The 20247-nt window shown below is 38.9% G+C and overlaps 1 protein-coding gene across 2 annotated transcripts; it reads right to left on the bottom strand.

Moving 5' to 3' along the window:
- Positions 1–1535: 1535 nt before the first annotated feature.
- On the bottom strand, positions 1536–16125 carry LOC134826576 (adhesion G-protein coupled receptor G7-like). Of its 2 annotated transcripts, XM_063838999.1 has the most exons (26): positions 16083–16125; positions 15359–15770; positions 14678–15168; positions 14337–14514; positions 14118–14186; positions 13835–13912; positions 13358–13641; positions 12994–13231; positions 12644–12811; positions 12373–12479; positions 11967–12080; positions 11640–11804; positions 11447–11532; positions 11128–11341; positions 9969–10112; positions 9673–9780; positions 9406–9508; positions 9206–9294; positions 8670–8776; positions 8356–8518; positions 8070–8214; positions 6451–6517; positions 6038–6200; positions 5705–5836; positions 5501–5627; positions 1536–2392 (listed from the first exon to the last, which is right to left on the bottom strand). In XM_063838999.1, the coding sequence occupies exons 3-26, from the start codon at positions 14915–14917 to the stop codon at positions 2037–2039; spliced, it is 3645 nt and encodes a 1214-aa protein (XP_063695069.1). In that variant the 5' UTR covers positions 14918–15168; positions 15359–15770; positions 16083–16125; the 3' UTR covers positions 1536–2036. The 2 variants fall into 2 exon arrangements, with proteins under 2 accessions (XP_063695069.1, XP_063695070.1); XM_063839000.1 differs by lacking the exons at positions 15359–15770; positions 16083–16125 and adding an exon at positions 4730–4807 and having other exon boundaries at positions 2301–2392; positions 14678–15001.
- Between the last annotated feature and the right edge of the window lie 4122 nt (positions 16126–20247).

Here is a 20247-nt window from a genome sequence, read left to right as displayed (position 1 = left end):
CCAGGGAGGGTTGGCTTAGTTCTTTCTTACTCCAAAACGTTGGGTCCAGGTGCCTCCAAATTATCTGAATCACTAAACAGTAGACAATGAGATCAGAGCAGGTACCACATTACGGATTAATTATCTAATAAGTCTTATCGGAGCACCAAGAAGTTCATTTTGGGGTTCGCTTTTCCAGTCCGTTTAAATTCTTAAATATTTTCCTAACTGTAAATCATCTTCAGGATGAGTTTGGTATTCGTGCTCACAGCACTGATTATTTCAGTGGCTGACGCTCGAAGTCAAAATGATGTAGAAGTGAACAATGAGGCAAAGTTTCTACCCAAAGATCCAATGGTAATCCAGCTAAACAAAAACGACCACTACGGAAATGACCCTCCAAGAATCACCTACAGAGGTTGCGACAAGTTTTGCGTTGGAACCTTTTTAGGAAGTCCAGGCTCCGATTCCGTTTGGAATCCATACAACCAGAGCTCCGAAGAGATCTACTACTTTCGATATGTACAAATTGACATGAGGGCGTGCAGATGGCCACTGGCACTAGAAGCTGTCGAGCCTCAAATTCTTGAACTCTTCTTCGATCGCTCCAATGACTATAATTATGAAGATAACGAAGGTTACATCATCTCTCTACCAGCTAAAGTAACATGGAATAGCTTCTACTTCCTGATCTACAATCCTGACAGTCGACCTAGCTACGATTTCAAAGTACGCTGGACAAGTTACATGAACGCTTGCAACACCTCAGATACTGCAACACCGATAGATACGCACTACGAGCCAGACTCCTTCGATCCAGCCGAGTATGTTCGTGTTTTTCAAGACATGAACTTTTGACGACATACCTTTAATCAACTTGCTATCCTCGGTCCTCCCTGGTAAAACCTTTCTGGGAAAAAGGAAGAAAAAAATGTATTTTTATTTTGAAATTCTATTCTATATTCGTAAAATTCTAAAATTGTGTCTCATTTGTTATTCAGTGTTTCAAAAATAGGAATATTGAACCACGAATCTGGCATTTTCATCCAACACGATACAATCAATAACACTAAATTATATTAGGAACGGGTCAAAATGTGGTCTGTCCCTGATCAGCGACCAATGGCAATTGATGCGTTATATCATTATCAAGTGACACCGATCCTACCAAATCCAATCATGTAAGTGTAACAGGAGCAGCTGACGTTTATCTTTTGTTTATTTTTCTTATCTGTATTTGACCCTCTGTTGAGATGAATATCATTATCAGATATTTGTGCGGCAACTGAATTGTACGAATCCGCCAAGATGCTTCTAATTTATCGCAGGTTATCTTTTTTAGCTCGTCGATTAAAAATAACAAATGAAACCTGGAGAGTGGACTGTTAAGATTAGAACTTTCGTCCACCACTACTTGAAGGATGACAAAACCTTAAGAGTAATAGTAGGACTGTTATAGGAGAGGATAGATGAACGAATTTATATTTATTTGCTTCAGGTTTAGACATATATATGGTGAGCTAAATTTAAAAGATACTAAAGAAAACGAGATTTTTCTAAAACAGGACGTCATTATGAATTTGAAAGGTAACAAAATAACTTCACCGTTGGCAATTTTGTCTCCAAGCATGAAGTATAACATTAACTCGGCAATCAAATATTAAGAATTCATTGCTGGCTACGTCACTATATAGTTAAATCATCAATTGATAAACAAATAAATTTAGGTAGCGTTGTCGATATTTGATGGATGATTAAATAAACGCTAAACGGGCCACATCGCTAAGTCAAACCCTTTTGTAATCAAGTATTATCAATACATGTTTGAGATATTTAAATCGATATTAGACTACATCAAATTGAAATATTTTACTTATTCAATCGGTACTACTATCTATATTCTATATATTTAATCTCTACAAGCTTAACAATCTATAGAGATTAGGTAGACCGATAAAAATCTAGTTGAAGCACTACATATGGAAAATTACAAATCTGAAAATGTGTAGATAGTAGAATTTAATAATTAACACAATAAATTGTTAATTAAAGAACCATCAGGCTCTGCGATGCTTAACATTAACAATTTTACTTGAGTTCTGATCAAAGTTAGTAAAGTTAGAGCTAGCATTGGTGTTGAGAGCTGAGGTATGTTTGTCCAACGAGCTGCCGATAATTGAGGCCACATTATCGTAGATGTGCACGCCTCCCGGGCTGTTCTTGTAGACGTTTCTCTCCGGAGACACCAGAGAGGTTGTCATCAGAGTGGAGCGAGGTGAAGCAGATCTCGACCTGTCCACCTCTGAAACCATGGTAACGTTACTGGTCTTAGAGCGGGTAGAGATGGTGGTGGCTGTGGATAGAGGGTCCATTTCACTCTTGGTCGCAGCGAATGTCTGTTTTGTACCAGCTCCTGGAAGTAGGTTGGAAGTTGAGTGTGAGATGACGATGTTTTGAGTGATATTTCACTCTCACTATAACTGCTAGGGTTTGAATATGATGGTGGTTATTGAAATGATGGTAAGGTCTGGTTTAGTATCCTCAATTTCTGGAATTTTGATTAAAAATGATTAGACTCGGATTAGGGTGTGACAGGTGACACAGATTTGAATTTTGAACTCATTGACGCCATTGATTCAACATCAAGCCATGCGTCAGCTTATTACAAAAAAACACTTGATTAGTGATATGAGATTTATATGCCAGCTGTAGTTAAAGTGGCAGGTGCACTGTCACTCACATGATTAATTTTCATGTTGATACAAATCATTATTCTGATTCAGGACTTATAATACATAAAACATATATATAAACTCAGTTTTTTCATCTCTTACTAAGTATTCTTCCACGTGATGTCTGATGGCTGAATATATGGAATCCTTGACCAGCAGCAGTAATACCATTAGAAAAGTTGTAAAGGTCACAGGTGTGTGCCGTGCGAACTGTTCCTCGAGCACATAAAAATTCAGCAATTACCTTAATTTTCCGTTCCTAACTCAGCATTTTGCCGCTCTTGACTAATTCTTTGCCGCATGGTCCCTCATGATCTGTTCGGAAACAGTAACTCCTAGTCTTGACGTCCCCTCTAATGACCGCCCAGAGACCAGTAGTATCACACTCCGATAGTACAAAAATTAGAGCGGTGGGGTCCTTTAACGGGTCATTAACTGGGTCCAGGTGGCTGCTCGGTCAAACTAGCTCCTGACAGGGGTCACGGGACTGGTTGTCAGGGGCCTAGGGACTGGTTGTCAGGGGCCACGTGACTGGTTTTGATTTATTCTATTGGAAGAGAGGACACTGGAGGGTCATTATTGCGGGGGAGGATTGAGGAAGGAGCAGATGTTCTGACATTAAAATTTGTACTGTGTAGTATAACCCGTATAGCCCACCACGATGGTCTCTAGTGCCATTCTAGTGAGGTGTTGTCGAGAAGATAGATAATAAGGAGATTAGTGTAGTGGATAATGAGGAGATTAGTGGATGCTGGGAATGAATCGTGAACAAATAGAAAGAGTGTACGAAAGTCATCCTATTCACAGCATTCGGCAATGTCACACTTAAAACGTTTAGTTTAATTAGACCACACACCTGCACCTTGTGCATTTAATTATCCTAATAAGTTATTCAATCACACAAATTCTCACATCAATACATTAATTTAACGTTCAATCACACTTGACGCTATCACACACAAACTGATCACACAGACCTCTCGCTCACTCATAGTCAGAATCACACTTTATCTCACGCTTCAGTCTCGTTACAGAGCTCAGTGGCAGTAGTCAGAGTGGTCAGGACCGTACCTGTTAATTGTTATAATATATGCAACCGGTTAGTGGGGGAAGAGAGCTGTTAAATCTGGAAATGTTTCAATCTTCGGGAGATATTTATAATCGTCGTAGCAGACTTCCGCAGAAATGTACAGTCGTAAGAACAGGGTATCACGTTCTATTGTGATGTGTAAAGGTGAGTGATGCTGCTTTAAGAGAGATTCTTGACAGTTTCTAACAGTGAGACATTGAGACATTGAGACATTAAGATATTGAGACATTGAGACATTAAGATATTGAGACAATGAGACTTAGAGATATTGAGACATTGAGACATTGCGACATTGATACATTGAGACATTGAGACAATGAGACAATGAGGCATTGAGACATTGAGACATTGAGACATTGAGACATTGAGACATTGAGACAATGAGACATTGAGACATTGAGACAAGGAGACATTGAGACATTTCGACATTGGGACATTGGGACATTGGGACATTGAGACATTGAGACATTGAGACATTGATACATTGAGACATTGATGCAATGAGACATTGAGACAATGAGACAATGAGACATTGAGACAAGGAGACATTGATACATTCAGACAGTGAGACAGTGAGACATTGAGACATTGGGACATTGGGACATTGAGACATTGATACATTGAGACATTGAGGCATGAATAAGACATTGAAACATTGAGACAATGAGATATTGAGACATTGAGACATTGGGAGGTTGGTGCTGCGAAGCTGCTTTAGAAACATTCGGCAAATGAATACTTACAAAACACCAACCAATCCAATCTCAACTACTAGAGGTACGTGAAGTGTGATGGAAGTAACCCATGCAGCTTTACGTGCGTAAACAATGGTTATTCAGCTATTCAGCTTCGGCAAATATTGTATTGATTTTCATGCACATCACTTTCATGCTCATCATGTTAAAAGAGCTCAAGAAATCATAGTTACAGGATAGCTCTATTTCACGAGTGGATTCGTGCTTTAGAGGCTCATGTCGCCCTTTCGCAGCTACAATTTCTGATCTATCTTCAGAGATTTAAAAATTAGGAAAAAACTTAGAAGAAATTAAAATAATTGTCCTCTAGATTTTCAATCAAGTTAAAATTGATGTCCTGAGTATTTAAAGTTATGGAATGAAGCCTGATCTTCGTTTGCAGTTATTGGCCATGCAACTTACTAATATTGATATCTGAGCCACTACAGATATCTGCTTTATTCATGTCCATGTATGCATGCCCTAGTTTAGATAAGGTGGAATTATGGGCTATATTCATGCAGTGCTTATACTGATAAAGTTTGCAGTCCATATTTTGAGTTCTACATTATACAAGCTTGCTTCTAAATCATTAACTTTAAGTAAGCAACCCATGTATTTGTGGATTAAGCATAAATGCATACAAGAAAGTCAAGAAACTACTAGTTTCTGAAACTAGTCTCTATCAGCAGAAAGTACCGTAATCCCCGTGAGGTCACATAATGAGATGTGACGTCACAACATGAAAGTTATGACGTCACACCACGTGACATCACAAAACAAGAGTTGTGACGTCACACCACGTGACATCACAAAACAAGAGTTGTGACGTCACACCACGTGACATCACAAAACAAGAGTTGTGACGTCACACCACGTGAAATCACAAAACAAGAGTTGTGACGTCACACCACGTGACATCACAAAACAAGAGTTGTGACGTCACACCACGTGACAAGTCTTACCTTTAGATCTAGAATAAGGGACACTGGAGTGCGACGGTTTGTCTGAGTCGGCGATGTTCAGCAGTTTACTCCACACTTTCTTTAGGTTATCATTCATCACAACGTACAGAATGAAGATGAATATACCCTGAGTAGACAGGTTATTGCATCTTCAAGTTATTCGATGAAAAGAGAAACTGAAAACGAACGTGAAAGTGAAAGTACCTGGGTAGAATTGAATACGATGAAGAGCCATCTGAGCCAGATGGTGTTATCTCCCTTGATGATGAGGAAGAAGCCAAATATCCATGCAACTCCCAGCAGGGTCATTACAGTGATAGCAAACTTGAACTGCTTCTGTGGGTAAATGGGTCTTTAAAAGTGGGATAATTAAATAAATAGCTTGGGATTATTTTAAAATTGGCATCAAAGAGTGAGATCTTAGAGGCTTAGAGATCAGTTCAATAATTTAATCAGTATAATAATCGTTGCACAAAGTGCAATATGTCTCTATAAAATGGGAAAAGAGAACACTCTAAAAACACTCTAAATGCCTACCTTCTTCCTCTCGAGGTCACTGACGGGTTTCTTGCCGGTTTCCATGCTTTGTTTTCTGAATATGGACCAGGCTATCCTGACGAAGATGAAGATGTTGAAGAGGATACAGAAGATGACAGGACCGTAGAACGTCACCAGCCCATATTTCTGACGGATGAAGCATCTGCGGAGGGAAACGTTACGTTATAAATTGAAATCCAGATTTAGAAAATACCAGACGTTTTTTTACGTAACTAAACATATTCGTTTAGCAAAACTCATTTGTAGATGGTCGCATGAAGAAAGACCCCTAATCGATAATCTATAAATTGGTTTTATGACCAACCGACATCATCTAAAATCTGAAAAATACTTAAGATTCTAAGAAGGTAATAATTACGAGTTTTAAGAATATAATCACTCGCGTTACTCACGTTCTAGGGTTGGCGAAGTCAGTCTGTCCCCAGATAATGCCAATGATGGGGAATATCAGAGGTATCCCTGAAACGATAGTAGGTTAAGATTGTGGAGCAAGCGAAGACTGAAGAGAGAACATTCCAATGTCTAACTTGACCTTCCTATCACTCTCTCCATTGCCCAACCTATATCAATTTCTAGGAGTGCTATAACAAATTGTGTTTCCACATAAACGAAGAAGTTTACCTTTGAGACAGTATAGGACAGCAGAAAAATAACCAAGATGATAAAAAGAACGAGGAAAGTAATCCTATCGTGTAGCATCTTAACATAGCTCCTGTTTCTAAAAGTGGAGAAGATGAGGAGCTCCTGTTTCTAAAAGTGGAGAAGATGAGGAGCTCCTGATTCTAAAAGTGGAGAAGATGAGGAGCTCCTGATTCTAAAAGTGGAGAAGATGAGGAGCTCCGGTTTCTTAAAGTGGAGAAGATGAGGAGCTCCTGTTTCTAAAAGTGGAGAAGACGAGGAGCTCCTGTTTCTAAAAGTGGAGAAGATGAGGAGCTCCTGTTTCTAAAAGTGAATAAGATGAGGAGCTCCTGATTCTAAAAGTGGAGAAGGTGAGGAGCTCCTGATTCTAAAAGTGGAGAAGATGAGGAGCTCCTGTTTCTAAAAGTGGAGAAAATGAGGAGCTCCTGTTTCTAAAAGTCAGCTGTGATGAATATTATATTTGTAGTACGTGATAAACCGTTATCACTACACTCTAACATCAATATCATTAACAAGCCATGCTGTCGTGGACAGTGAATAGTTTCAAAGACAGATGACAACGGGCACCAAATATTCGGTGATTAACAGAAATATTGTGTGACCTCCAGTGGAGGTGTACGATATTGCTGTTGATCACCAGAACGAGCATTCAAGGGTCACCGCCTGAATTGTCAAGATAACTACAAAGCTAAATCGTTTAATCCCCGAATGATATTGCAGTAGAACCATCTCTTTGAAATGACGATTGTCTAGTGTCTACGTAAACGTACAAGAATAGATTCAGCTGAGTTTGTGCTGAAGGGGAGTGTTTAAGGGATAACATAGCTAGATATTGCTTGGAATCAGGCTCTTGTTATGATAACGCATGATTAAAGTACAATTTTATCACAGAACTGTGAGAATAAATTAATTTACTCGGTCCAACTAACAACAGCAGCTAAAATAAAAAAGCTCAACTTAATTTCACCAAAGTATCATATCACGGCTAAAAGAGTCCTAAAATGACACTATTGCAGTATTTACACCACGACTCAACTTTCGGCACTTAAGCCTTAAAAGTACTTATGGAGATTGAAGATTTATACCGTTCAAAGCAAGCACTACGCACGGTGTTGAGCACCACGCGATTAGTCGTACCCAACTTAGCATTTAATTCCAGGAATCTTTTGGGTATATAATATATATCAGTATATCTTACAAGTAGTGAAGAATGATCACGAAGTAGTTAAGAGTTGGATATCTAGTTGTGACGTTCTAAAAGCTGACTGTATCTGCAATTTTACAGGATAAACGAATGTTACATTCGTTCTGTGACAACAATAAAAGGGTGATAAACGAGTGAAAACAACTAAATAAATTAAAAACTACTCACCCCAACAAGCCAGATTGAATTTCAGCATGTATCTGTGAATATGGGAATCCATGACGGCGCTGACGAGGGCTCTGTACATGACCAGAGCCTCGCAAACCATCCACGCCATCTGACACAGCCAGAAGTAGTTCATCAGGAATGCAACCTGAGGAGGGAGGGACGTTCAGAGATTTGTCAAACATTATCAGTACGTTTAGAGTACCTTAGTGTTTCAGTTGTACCTGTACAAGTTTGTACAGGTACAACTGAAACAGAAACAGAAAGAGGAACAGAAAGAGAAACTCACGATAACACAAGGGAAGGCAGCGGTATCAGTCTCAGAGCGGGCATTGTCCTCCTTTATATCAGTAGTGACGACCAGCTCCATAAAGTAGAAGATAATGATGGAGAACATGAGAGATGTGACTAGCAGCAGGTTTATCCGAACTGACCGGGTCCGTAACATATCCCTGCAAATGGAGGGCTTGCTATACTGTGCGGTTAATTGTTAAATAATATCTCATAGATACCTTGAATCAAAATTAAAATTTTTTAGAATTTTTGAACCCACAGATCATACTATTTTTTAAACATATTATCCGTAAAAACTAAACTGCATACTTGGCTGGAAGGTAAGCTATGATTGTAAAGAAGAGACATCCCAAACTGATTCCCAGGAGTATGGAAGTCACCGTCTCTTCCAGTGGGTCGTAGTCACTGTCAAACGACTGAAATTGTAAGCTGTTATACTCTTCCTCTTCTCATGTATCTTGATTATTTCCATGCTACTAGATAGTCTACAGATAAGACTACTAGCTAGTCTACAGATAAGACTACTAGCTAGTCTACAGATAAGACTACTAGATAGTCTACAGATAAGACTACTAGCTAGTCTACAGATAAGACTATTAGCTAGTCCACAGATAAGACTAATAGCTAGTCTACAGATAAGACTGCTAGCTAGTCTACAGATAAGACTGATCGAAGAGCATTGGAAACAGTTATTGGACGGTGAGAAGAAGTAGTCTCTACTTATTGTAGTTTAGGCAAAGTTATTAGGTAGACCGATTTAAAAGTATAATTTATAAGCTATAAAACATCGTATAAGCAGCTGTAAGTGCTTGTAGTGCTGAAAGTGTAAATCTGTCGCAACAAACCATGAGAACAGCAAAGCTAGTCATGTGAGAGCATTGGCAAGATACCAGCTTCTCTCCGTTGCTCCCAATCTCCTCCTTCGTGACACAGCCTGAAGTATTAACACATCAGATACGGCTCTGCGGTGTACTAGCTAAGTTACTGAGACTATCACTTGACCAATATTGATTTTCACAAAACCCTAAAGTTAGAAGCAAATTACCTGACTCCTCGCCTGATATCCAGGATTCTGTTTTTGTGTCGTAGAAAACACAATCGTAGCTGGACTTTAAGTGCATCTTATAGTGTGTTCGAGGCTTCTCTTCCTGTAATTGGCAATTGGTTGATCACTTGAAATTCTCAGAAAAACTAATTTAATTGACAGTAATTTGTTGCAAAAGAAGGGCTCAATGTCTCAGAATGTATATCGATTATTGAAATTTAAACTTTGATTTCGAATTATAACATGATAGAAGTTCAGTAAAGTTACCTTGACACTGTATTTCATCTCAATCTCCTTGCCATCCTCAAATTGAACACTTCCTGTGCTTTCCGCGTACTTTATCTCGGTTACCATGGAAACTACTCTACTTGGAGCCTGCAAGAAGAACAGCTGTCTTCATACTTCGTAGTAATATAAGAATGGTCATTAAAAATTTTATATTATGCAACATTTTTATATTATGCAACATTACTTGAATATTAGTAATATTAGTATTTATACTAATATATTTATACTATCTACAAATATAAAACAATACACGGAGAAAAGTAAAGGCAGAATACCTTCTTAGAACGGTTGGGGCTGGTGAACTGTGCAGCAAGTGCGGATGAGAAGTCCTCGACAGTTATTTTGTCAGGATAAAATTTGGGGGTGTCGTATAGTATAGCCGTTACTGGACTCTTATTCTCATTCGCTGGAACTTTAACCTGGAATACAGGGGCTGGTTCATTGAAATCATCACTCCCTTTAGTTTTAAAGGAGTAATGATTTCAGTCCTGCTTTGACAATGGCAATTACATTTTGGGTTAATATTTATAATATAACTACTGGCAATACATTCCCATAAACATTACTTATGGCTAAAAGAAGAAATTCAAGGGCAGTTAGAGGGCTGTTAGAGGGCTATTAGAGGGCTGTTAGAGGGCTGTTAGAGGGCTGTTAGAGGGCTGTTAGAGGGCTGTTAGAATTTTCTTCAAAAATAAAAAATGCTGTTCGAGGGCTGTTAGAAATACGATTAAAATTGCTATTAGCCGAGGGCTGTTAGAGGGCTGTTAGAGGGCTGTTAGAGGGCTGTTAGAGGGCTGTTAGAGGGCTGTTAGAGGGCTGTTAGAGGGCTGTTAGAGGGCTGTTAGAGGGCTGTTAGAGGGCTGTTAGAGGGCTGTTAGAGGGCTGTTAGAGGACTGTTAGAGGACTGTTAGAGGGCTGTTAGAGGGCTGTTAGAGGGCTGTTAGAGGGCTGTTAGAGGGCTGTTAGAGGACTGTTAGAGGGCTGTTAGAATTTTCTTCAAAAATAAAAAATGCTGTTCGAGGGCTGTTAGAAATACGATTAAAATTGCAATTAGCCGGCTCTTAGAGAGCCGTTCAGTAAGGTTTTTGTCCCCCAAAAATGGCTGTTAGAGGGCTATTAGAAATGCAGTTGTTAGAGGGCTGTTCACCTGGAATACCGGAGACTGGTTCTTGTTTGGCTTAGGGAGTACTGATTTCAGTCGCGCTTTGGTAATGGCAATTACTGACAAATCATTCCCATAAGCATTTCTATGGCTAAAAGAAGGTTGGTCATTCAACTGTGTGCGAGTAGGAATTATGAACAGTTTCTTATTTGATTACAAAACTTAACCAAGATAATGAGGGCGGAAAACCATGAATAGTTTATGGTTATTTCCTTGTAAGGGGCAAGGCTACCTACAAAAGCACTATTTGCTACTGATAAGACACAACTCACCGTGAACAAGACGGGACTGTTCTTGTCAGTAGCCAGGTCAGTGTTAGTGTAGTTACTCTTATCTCCTGATACGGTGAAGGAAGTGTCGTCTCCTATTGTCTTGGAGACGATAACTCCCATCTTCCGCTCCTTCACATAGATCGGCGAGTTGTCTTCAGTATCCTTAGAGTCTTTGGAGATCTTATTTGATAACTTTTCTACAGAGTTCCTCATACTGAAAGCGATGAATGAGTAACACAGTAATCGGCAAATGTGCGACATGAAAATGTGACAATTAAAGAAAAGAATTTTGCAGCTCCGATCGAATATTCAGTCTAACCTGGAGGCAACGTCTCCTTTAGCTATCTCATAGGCGCTGGTAGAGTCGAGAACTCCTTCCACTGTCTTCACGATGTTGTTTCTCACCTAAACAAATAACTGGGTTACAAAGCTGGCCAACTTCGTGGTATAAGTTGTAACTTAACAAAAAAGTTAACATTTGTTCTGATTATCTGGAAACTGTTCATTCTTACATCTTCATCCAACTTTGTGGCCTCGTCGTACTCGACAAGCTTGTCAATAATCTGAGAGGTCATCTTCACGTCATCTGAGTTCATGATACCAGAGCTTTTCTTAGTCACACTTTCTATGTGTTCTGACACGGCTTTCTGATCTTCTGGTGACGCCATTTTATCAGCCTGGACATCAGTGATAGTCAAGAAATGATAGGTTAACTCGGCTGGAGAATAGTGATGTACAGTTTAAGCTGCATGAGTAATAACACAACATAATGGTCTTATTTATAAGCATTTAAAATAAGACTAATCAATTATAAGTGATTATTCTTGTTTCAAATTTACCTCTTTATTAATAATGTTTATGTTCTCGTGTACTTTGGAGTGACACTGTGCGAAGTCTGATTCTCCGAATGTTTTCTCTGAAGAATCGCACATCTTAAAGGCTTTGCCGGCATTCTGAAATACATTCCCGTCTTTAAAATTAAATTAATTCTATGAAGCACACCAATATAACAAAAAAAGTAAGTAGCGAACTATAGCGAACTATAGCGAACTATAGCAAACTATAGCAAACTATAGCCAACTATAGCCAACTATAGCCAACTTTAGCCAACTATAGCCAACTTTAGCCAACTATAGCCAACTATAGCCAACTATAGCCAACTATAGCCAACTATAGCCAACTATAGCCAACTATAGCCAACTATAGCCAACTATAGTAAACTCTGCCCCTGAATTGTGTACTCACGTGGTTATTGTAAGCACATTTAATTGTGGCTGTTTCTCCTGGTGAGGTTGAGGGCCAGGAGTAAATTCCGTAAATTTCATTTGTCTCTTCCTCGCTCTGGCATGCGTCTGGGGAGGGACATATCATCATTATTATTGCAATGTAATTTTAAACTGTTTAAATTGTGTGACCTATTCGATAACAGATGTAGTTGCAAATAACTTGTCAGCAACAAACTCTGTTGTTTCCGAAACTAAAATCCTAACTTTTTAAGCTGGTGAGAGGAACTCACCTTTACACTCCGGGGAATCAGGTCCACATTTAGAGCAGGTAGGGTCCCCAATATTGGAGTAGAACCCCTGGTTACAGTTGGTGCAGCTAGTCTGTCCTGCTGCGGCCTGTTCTTGGTTATCAAGACATTTAGTGCACTCCGTCACCTGACCTCCTTGGCTGTAGCTTCCTGTGGGAGGGGAGGTGTGATTTAAAATAATATTACCAAGAAAAGAGCTTAATCTGGAATTTTACTCGAAAGATCAAACGCGCCAAAATTATGACACAGTGCTGTAGTAACAGCGATGAGTTTTAATAAATGAAGTTCACTTTCCAGGCGGTTTATAGGAGGAGAGAATATAAAGTTCGTACCTGGAGGACATATCTCAAACTGAGTCCCGGTGTTCCTGTATCCTGGAGGAGCTGAGGCCTCATTAAACGGGACACCGAACACAAACATTTTCTTAAGTGTTATTTGTGACTGTGTTGTGACCGAGAGAGACGCAAGTCCTGACTTCTCGCAAGTGAATACAGCAGTTCCAGCAGGGAAACTTAATGTGGTGTCCTTCTCACAGGAATCTATTGTCAGAGATTCTAGAATACTTTGGTCCTGAGGGAATCATTGTACCAATATTATCATGAATATGCCATACTCAGTAAAGGTTTGGGTTTTTAATGAATCTGAGGAAAAAGCGTTTATAATGCTAAGCTGAATGAGATTCTTAATCAGTCTTACCCCTGGCTCCTTAGCAATCAGGACTACAGAGTAGATGAGGAAGGTTCCAGGTTGTAATGAGATAGTAGATATACCGCTCATAATATCGTACCCCGCGTACTCATCTGTTCTTTCGAGGGATCTGAGATCTGTGTGCCCGAAAGTGCCTGGGACCCGGTTATCAGTTTGATCTCTGCTCAGAAAACAAGCAGCTTTGTTCTGGGAGGTTCCGTCACACGGACTACAAGCAGAGCTACGAGTAGCACTGTACTGTAGATAATCACAGGGAGTACATCCTGTGTTACCTGAGGGGGTAATTAGGTAATTAATAGGTAATTAATAGTCAATTAATAGGTAATTATGGGTAACTATATAATAAGCATTCGAGAAGATTTACAGATCGACATCAGTTTCGAGAAACGTTTATACAAACTCGAATATGCTGTTGTATTGAGTGTAATGTATAATAATGACGTGGTTTTTAATTGATATAATTACCTTCCCCTGTGTTTTCTGTCTTCTCATTCTCAGCACACTGTTTACACTCCTTCAGTCCTGCTACGTCACTGTATTCACCTGTAAATATTACACATATTATACTTTATTACATAATTACTTCATAACACAACCGGAAATAGGAAATCAGAACTATTCATGATGACAATGAATCAGATCCATTATAGATTACAAATAAGATAAGCCGTCATTGATAAAGTGGCCACCACGAGTGGTTTACGAGAACTAAACAATAAAGAGAACGGGTGAGACTGTCTGGACTAACCTTCGGAACAGAGATCACACTGAACTGGATTGGATTTGAGGAACTTCCCAGCCGGGCACTCGTACTTGTCTAGAAGAGATAGAGTAGCTATTACTTAGTATTCTAGTAAAAATATCAGAGTACATAATATAAGTATAAGTACTCAGGTGAACGAGATAGTAAGTCTAGTATGCATGATATGGAGAGTTCGACATTCTCTGATAAAAGAAATACACTCACCCGCACTCTCTCCAGCAACAATAACTTCACAAATACTGACAGATCCATCGAAGGTAATGGTCAGATCTTTCAGCAAAACCTCCTCGGGTATTATTATTTTGAATTGTTCATCTGTTTCAATTGTTAAGTCATTTCTCAACGTTGTTTTTTGTTCGTTTGCCGTGTCAGTCCACGAGATCTGAAATAAGCAACCGAAATTAATTTTAAAACAGTTGATGAGTTGATCCGAATCTTTGGCTTCGGCAAATAAGACTTATAGCCAGTATTTTGATCATTGTACATAATATGTTTGTTTGCCTAATCTAAAGGGCATATTGTCCAGCATTGAGTGTGTTTCTCACTGATTGAAAGTCAAGCTCTTCAGGGTAGAGAAGAATAAAGGCCACTCTGCAATTCCCGTCAACGCACGCAGCCTGCTGACTAAGGTCAATTCTGAACGTATCAGCTTCTTTACAAGATTCTATACTGGCATCAGACCATTCAAGAACTATGTCTGCCAGCCCCTTGTAGAGGTTGTCATAATCTCCAAGATCTGAGGGAGGTGTTAGTAGGTTACCAACAACCACCCCGACTACTGTCATGATCACCTCCAATATGGGGTGGAGCGATGCAACGATAATTCTCCGTCATGCATATCATCATGCGTTTTCAACATATCAGATAATTACCTTAACAGTTTAACCTCGCGATGATTACCTGCGTTCTCACAAGTACCTGTACTACAACCAATATATTTTTAACCTTACCTAGCCTGTTACCTAGCCTGTCTTAAGTTAACGGTTCATTATGGAATTACAAAAGGATACAATAGCTAGTCTCTTCTTTTTCTTATCTGAAAAACGGTTGTTGATTGTTAGTGAAAAGGACTATTTAAGAAAGATGATCTTAACTTTAAGATAATTATCACGAGACTCATTATTAATAACTTAACATCAATGTATACCAGTATACATGTTGACGATTAGATGATTAGATACGATTGAAATTGAGAAATTAAATTAAGATTTTGGGCATATATTTACTTGTTGAGAGACCGTCGATCTGCTCGTAAACCATTGATCTGGGTCAGACTATCACCAAATCAGCATTAAGAAACCAAGATTAGTGACAGAGACACCGACTAAACGAATCCAGTAAACCTGCAGCTGCGAAAACAGGGATGATTCTAACGATAACTTAGACGATAACATTAAACCTTAAAAGATGTTTTGACTAAAATGACAATTGCCTTCCTCTGGCATGCGAACTACTCAAAACCTTGAAACCTCCTCTGGGACTATTACAATAGTCTCTCTGCTAGATATTATCCTAAATAATATTTCGTTTATCAGACGTGCATGCGGTCAAATTTGCGCAAAAGGATACCGTGATGGTCGATGTAAGACCATCAACTGTGCTGGCGCTGTGGTAGCAGCCCTGATAACTGAGATCCTCCTGAAAACAAGTTTGTTATAAGCTTGTAATGAGTACTTTCAAAGGAAGAATGTTTGTATAATATTGAACCTTCAAAATATTTGTAAAAGCTCTTTCTTAAAACAAAACCTACCTCTTTTAATACCACCTTAAACCTTCTATATTGCTTAATAGCCTCTTAAACTTTTTAGCGTTCGCTATAAATTGTTGTTTCAAGTTTTTTAATTTTTGTGGTATGATGCTGAAATGGTATGTTACATGCAAAGTTACTAATGTGAGAATCTACCCCCGTCATTATTGCGATTACAAAAGGATACGAAATATTTCACGCACTTTTCGTCAAGCTCAGGATCCCTGGTTCTCGGCTATTCTGAAAAATTCTGGTAGCAAACTTGAATAAGATTTAACATTTAAATCAAAATTACCTGCCCCAATAACAAACTTAAATAAGTAACAAAGGGTAAAGAAATTATAAGATTTTCATCATTACCAGACACAGAAACAAATACAAAAATAAAACGACTGTACTCAATACTGCTATTGCAGATACTAAAGATGCAGTCAAAGAAATCTACGCAGAAGAAAATGCAGTCAAAGGGAACAGAGAGAAATAGAGAGGCCGAGTACGGGTTGCCACGAAACGGATAAATTTCATTACTTTGTTTTATAAGCTGCTCAGGTCACAGCTTTAAACTCAAACTCGGTCAGGTGTTGGAACAGAGCCTTAGCTTCCCTCTAATAACTTCAACTTTAGTTCCGTGCTGAGCACTCTTCCGTGCGGCTAATTTTGAAACATGGAGCAGGTAGCAGGTTTGTGAGTTGTATAACATTTGCTAGAGTTGGTGGGTAACCTGGTAACCGGAACTCGGAGCACAGCTGTCTGCTTTTACTGCTCTAAACCTTTAATCTCATTAAATACAAATCTATGACCCCTACTCCCACTCCCACGTACAAGAGGGGTAATTATTTGAATATTAAACATCCATGCCCTGACAACTTGATTGGTTCGGGCCATTCAACTTCGGGTTCGAGTACAAATGATCGAGATAAAACAGAGGACAGATAAAGTCAAAAACAAAAGTTAAGAGTCTGGGGTTAAACTAAAAACCAAAAATAAAATACCAAGTAGTGAAGGGAAGCCATGAGTTCAATATTATACTCAAAATAAAGATTTGCTCGCTTGGTCTTAAGCCAGGAGATCACGGGATAGCTTCTTATTCTTAAGAACTGAAAATAAAGCTACAGATTTATTGAGCCAACCACAGACAGATATTCTATAATGTGCCAAAAATGTGTCCAATCCTGGGCCTGGAAATGCAAATAAGCCTCAGGACTTAGGTACTAATTTTACAGTTCTGGTCAGCCTATAGGGTGATTTAAAAGGTAACACCCCTTCTTTCTTCGAGCTAGAAGAGTAGAAGTGGTGACTGGAGGAGCCAGATTATTATCCTGCTCACAGGACGGTTTGGAATTTAACAAGCCTTACAAGTCACAATTTGAATTACACAAAAAGTGTTTCCTAATATGCTGCAAAAAAGATAATTGTATAATTTTCATTGCACAAAATGCATCGACAAAAAAGTGAAAATACATCCTTTTATACGGAATTACAAATTTACAAAAATAGGCGAGGTGCGGTAAAGTGAGCAGGTAAGACGAACATGATGTTCAGTGGAGTTATAATAATATTGTTGAGAGCTGGAAGCTTGTAATTGAACTACATTAAATACTGCTGAATGACGTGTGCTAGTTTAATTCAACGTTAAGCGTTCAGCACATGAACATGTTCCACATCTATAATGAGCTATTGGTGTAGCAATACGTAAAAATGGAGTTTCTAGCATGTTCCCTAAATCAGGCAAGCAATTCAATGTTGAAAGAAGGGTGCTGCAGCCTCCAACGATAAATTTGTCAAATTTTTGCGATAGAATCCTCGAATGAGTAGTGACAGCTGTATACCATCTGCAAAGTTACCAGTCTCCAATACGAAAAAGGCTATATAATAAACCGAAACGTCTTAGTCGGTAAAGGTGGAAGTAACTTAGAAGATCTCTTTCATTTAGGTGAAACGTGTAAGACATGATACTTAATTAGGCTAAAAACACCTTAAAATAACAGGCTCACATTAGTAGTACTAAAGCACTGCACTGGGATAATAGTTTAATATTACAAATTATTCTACATTGTCATCAACACTCAATAGTCTAACCAGATGTAAATATAAGCGGAGAGTTGTACTTGCGTCGGGAAAAGAGCTGTCTGATAGCTATTATAGCTGTCTGGACGATAATCTCATTACCTTTTAATAGTATTAAACATTAATAATCACTTATTGAATTATTATTTTCAAGGAAAACATGTTGCCATGGTTACACGGCAATTTGAAGCTTGTAGTCGTATAGCATTAACGTTAGTTCACGTGAGTTTCATGTATTTTATCACACCTGTTGGAACGAATAACGAATAAACCACGAGGAATTGTGAGGGATAAATACATTTTGGGCCAAAGATACAAAATCGGATCTTTTTAATGCACTTTAAGACTAAGAGCAGCGCAAGTGCCAATAAAAAGTTCCTGGCTCTATGATAGTAATTTGATGTGAGGTCCAGAGGATAACATTGAACAGTCTGAAGAATTTAAGAGTCGAGAATATGAGTAATAACACGTAATCAGTGTGTTAGACTTAAAGACACAACAACAGACGCTGATATCACGGAATTAATCTGGCAAACGTAGCAGTGAGTAGAAAATGATAACAGTAACTTACGAAAACATACTAGGGCGTGACAAAAGTTAAGCATTCCGCCAATCGTCAACTACTATCTCTACTACAACTAAGCACTAACGCACATATAAAGATATAATAATAGTAATATAACGAAGAGGTAAAACAAGTAAAATAACTCCAACAAATAAATTTAACTTAACTGTCTGATTAGGTTGGACATTAGGCTAAATGCAGACCTGTTAGCACACATTTTCTAAATTGTTTCGAATTACTGCGCATGAATGAGGAATTTGGTTACCTATAAACATTTATAGTGAGGGAATGTTATACGGACCAAGCTAAAGTAATAAATATTAAATAAGGCACATAACATTAAAACTTACAAACCCCTGTGATGTTGTGGTTATCACAAGACTGGACTAACTGCTGAATAACAAAAACCGTGAGAAGTTATTGTGATAATCAGGCGGTGAGGAGGCCAACTCTTTTGCGTGTAAGAGTCAGTGAAGGGAAATAATGGAAACGCTCTCTTCGTCAAAGCTAAAGCTAAAACGGAATAAACAGAGCTTATTTGCTGTTCGTGGAATCAGAAAACGAATGACACTTGATGACCAACAGACATGTTACAGACATGTTACACTGATCGGACTCACTAAATTATTTGAAACATTGTCTCTAGTTGCTCCAGGAAATACTTGGTTACTTGAGCTGAGAAGTATGCTCTGTTCTCCAGCTCAGTTAATAAAACACGATAAGTATAGATAGCAAATTGGAAATGAACATATTTGCTCTGTGTGCGATCATCGAGCAATTATTAATAGAGATCATCAAGCGAGAACTCAACACATTGCCTGCTAATGTGCCGTGCCAAATAGTGAAACATTGCCACAGATCCCACTATCCTATTATATACTTTTGTTATCGCTACTAAAATACTAAATTTGACCCTCTCACTTGATCTACGTCACGTGCTGCAACTTGAAAATTCAGCTCGAAAACAAATGACGAACAGACACACAAATGGCGAGGAGCGAAACAACTGCATTAAAGAAATTTAGTTGGGGCTGTTAATAGCATTTTTCTGACACCGGTCGGCAGCACTGAAGAGAATTAGCAAACACCAGGTGGACTCCTTGCACCTCAGTGCTCAGTGACCTGGGAAACTAACACGTGCGAGCGGCGCGTGCCCACGTGCTGGGCGATCAATCATGTGATTGTGAGTTGACACGACGTGTGACGTCACGTATGGATCACGTGATGCCACCGTTTGGTCACGTGTGCGCTACAAGTCTGCTGTTTGTCTGATTCGACTCACATGTGACAAAGGGGAGCTCTGTAAATATTAGTGAGGCTGATAAGTGATATTTTGCTACCTGGGAGTTAACAAATGTGGACATTTCTAAACAATGAAAATGTTAGGATGCGGTTATTATCTGAATCCTGAATTTTGAATCCACCGAGTTAGAGTAGTAGGAGAAGTAAATTACTAAACAATATTTCTCTCCGTAATCCCTAACAATAGATCCAACATAGGCATGAGTATCAAAAACATATAATATATTCATATAGTAACTAAAACATACTGCACGTAGTGACAAAACCATGGTTCTCCTGTTTTTATGCCACACGCTAACTTTTTGTTCGCCAATATGGCCTGCATCAGATCGTGTGTACTAAGGAAGTAGAGGCGTGAGCTAGCCGGCTAAGCCGGCTTATCCAGCCGATTGAAATTGCCGGCTTAGCCAGCCGATTGCTATCGGCTAACACAT

Source organism: Bolinopsis microptera, chromosome 2 (genome assembly GCF_026151205.1).
Source record: "Bolinopsis microptera isolate Bmic1 chromosome 2, MBARI_Bmic_1.0, whole genome shotgun sequence".
Classification (NCBI taxonomy): Eukaryota; Metazoa; Ctenophora; class Tentaculata; order Lobata; family Bolinopsidae; genus Bolinopsis; species Bolinopsis microptera.
The sequence above is the reverse complement of the archived record's forward strand: the minus strand, read 5'-3'. Positions and strand labels throughout refer to the sequence as shown.

Excerpts from the sequence above, each read along its gene's own strand:
- LOC134826576 (XM_063838999.1), bottom strand. The coding sequence starts at position 14,917 with ATGACAGTAGTCGGGGTGGTTGTTGGTAACCTACTAACACCTCCCTCA. Across the intron at positions 13,913-14,117 it reads GTGTGATCTCTGTTCCGAAG|GTGAATACAGTGACGTAGCA; the intron begins GTTAGTCCAGAC and ends TAATATTTACAG. Across the intron at positions 5,628-5,704 it reads TCGTATTCAATTCTACCCAG|GGTATATTCATCTTCATTCT; the intron begins GTACTTTCACTT and ends CTGTCTACTCAG.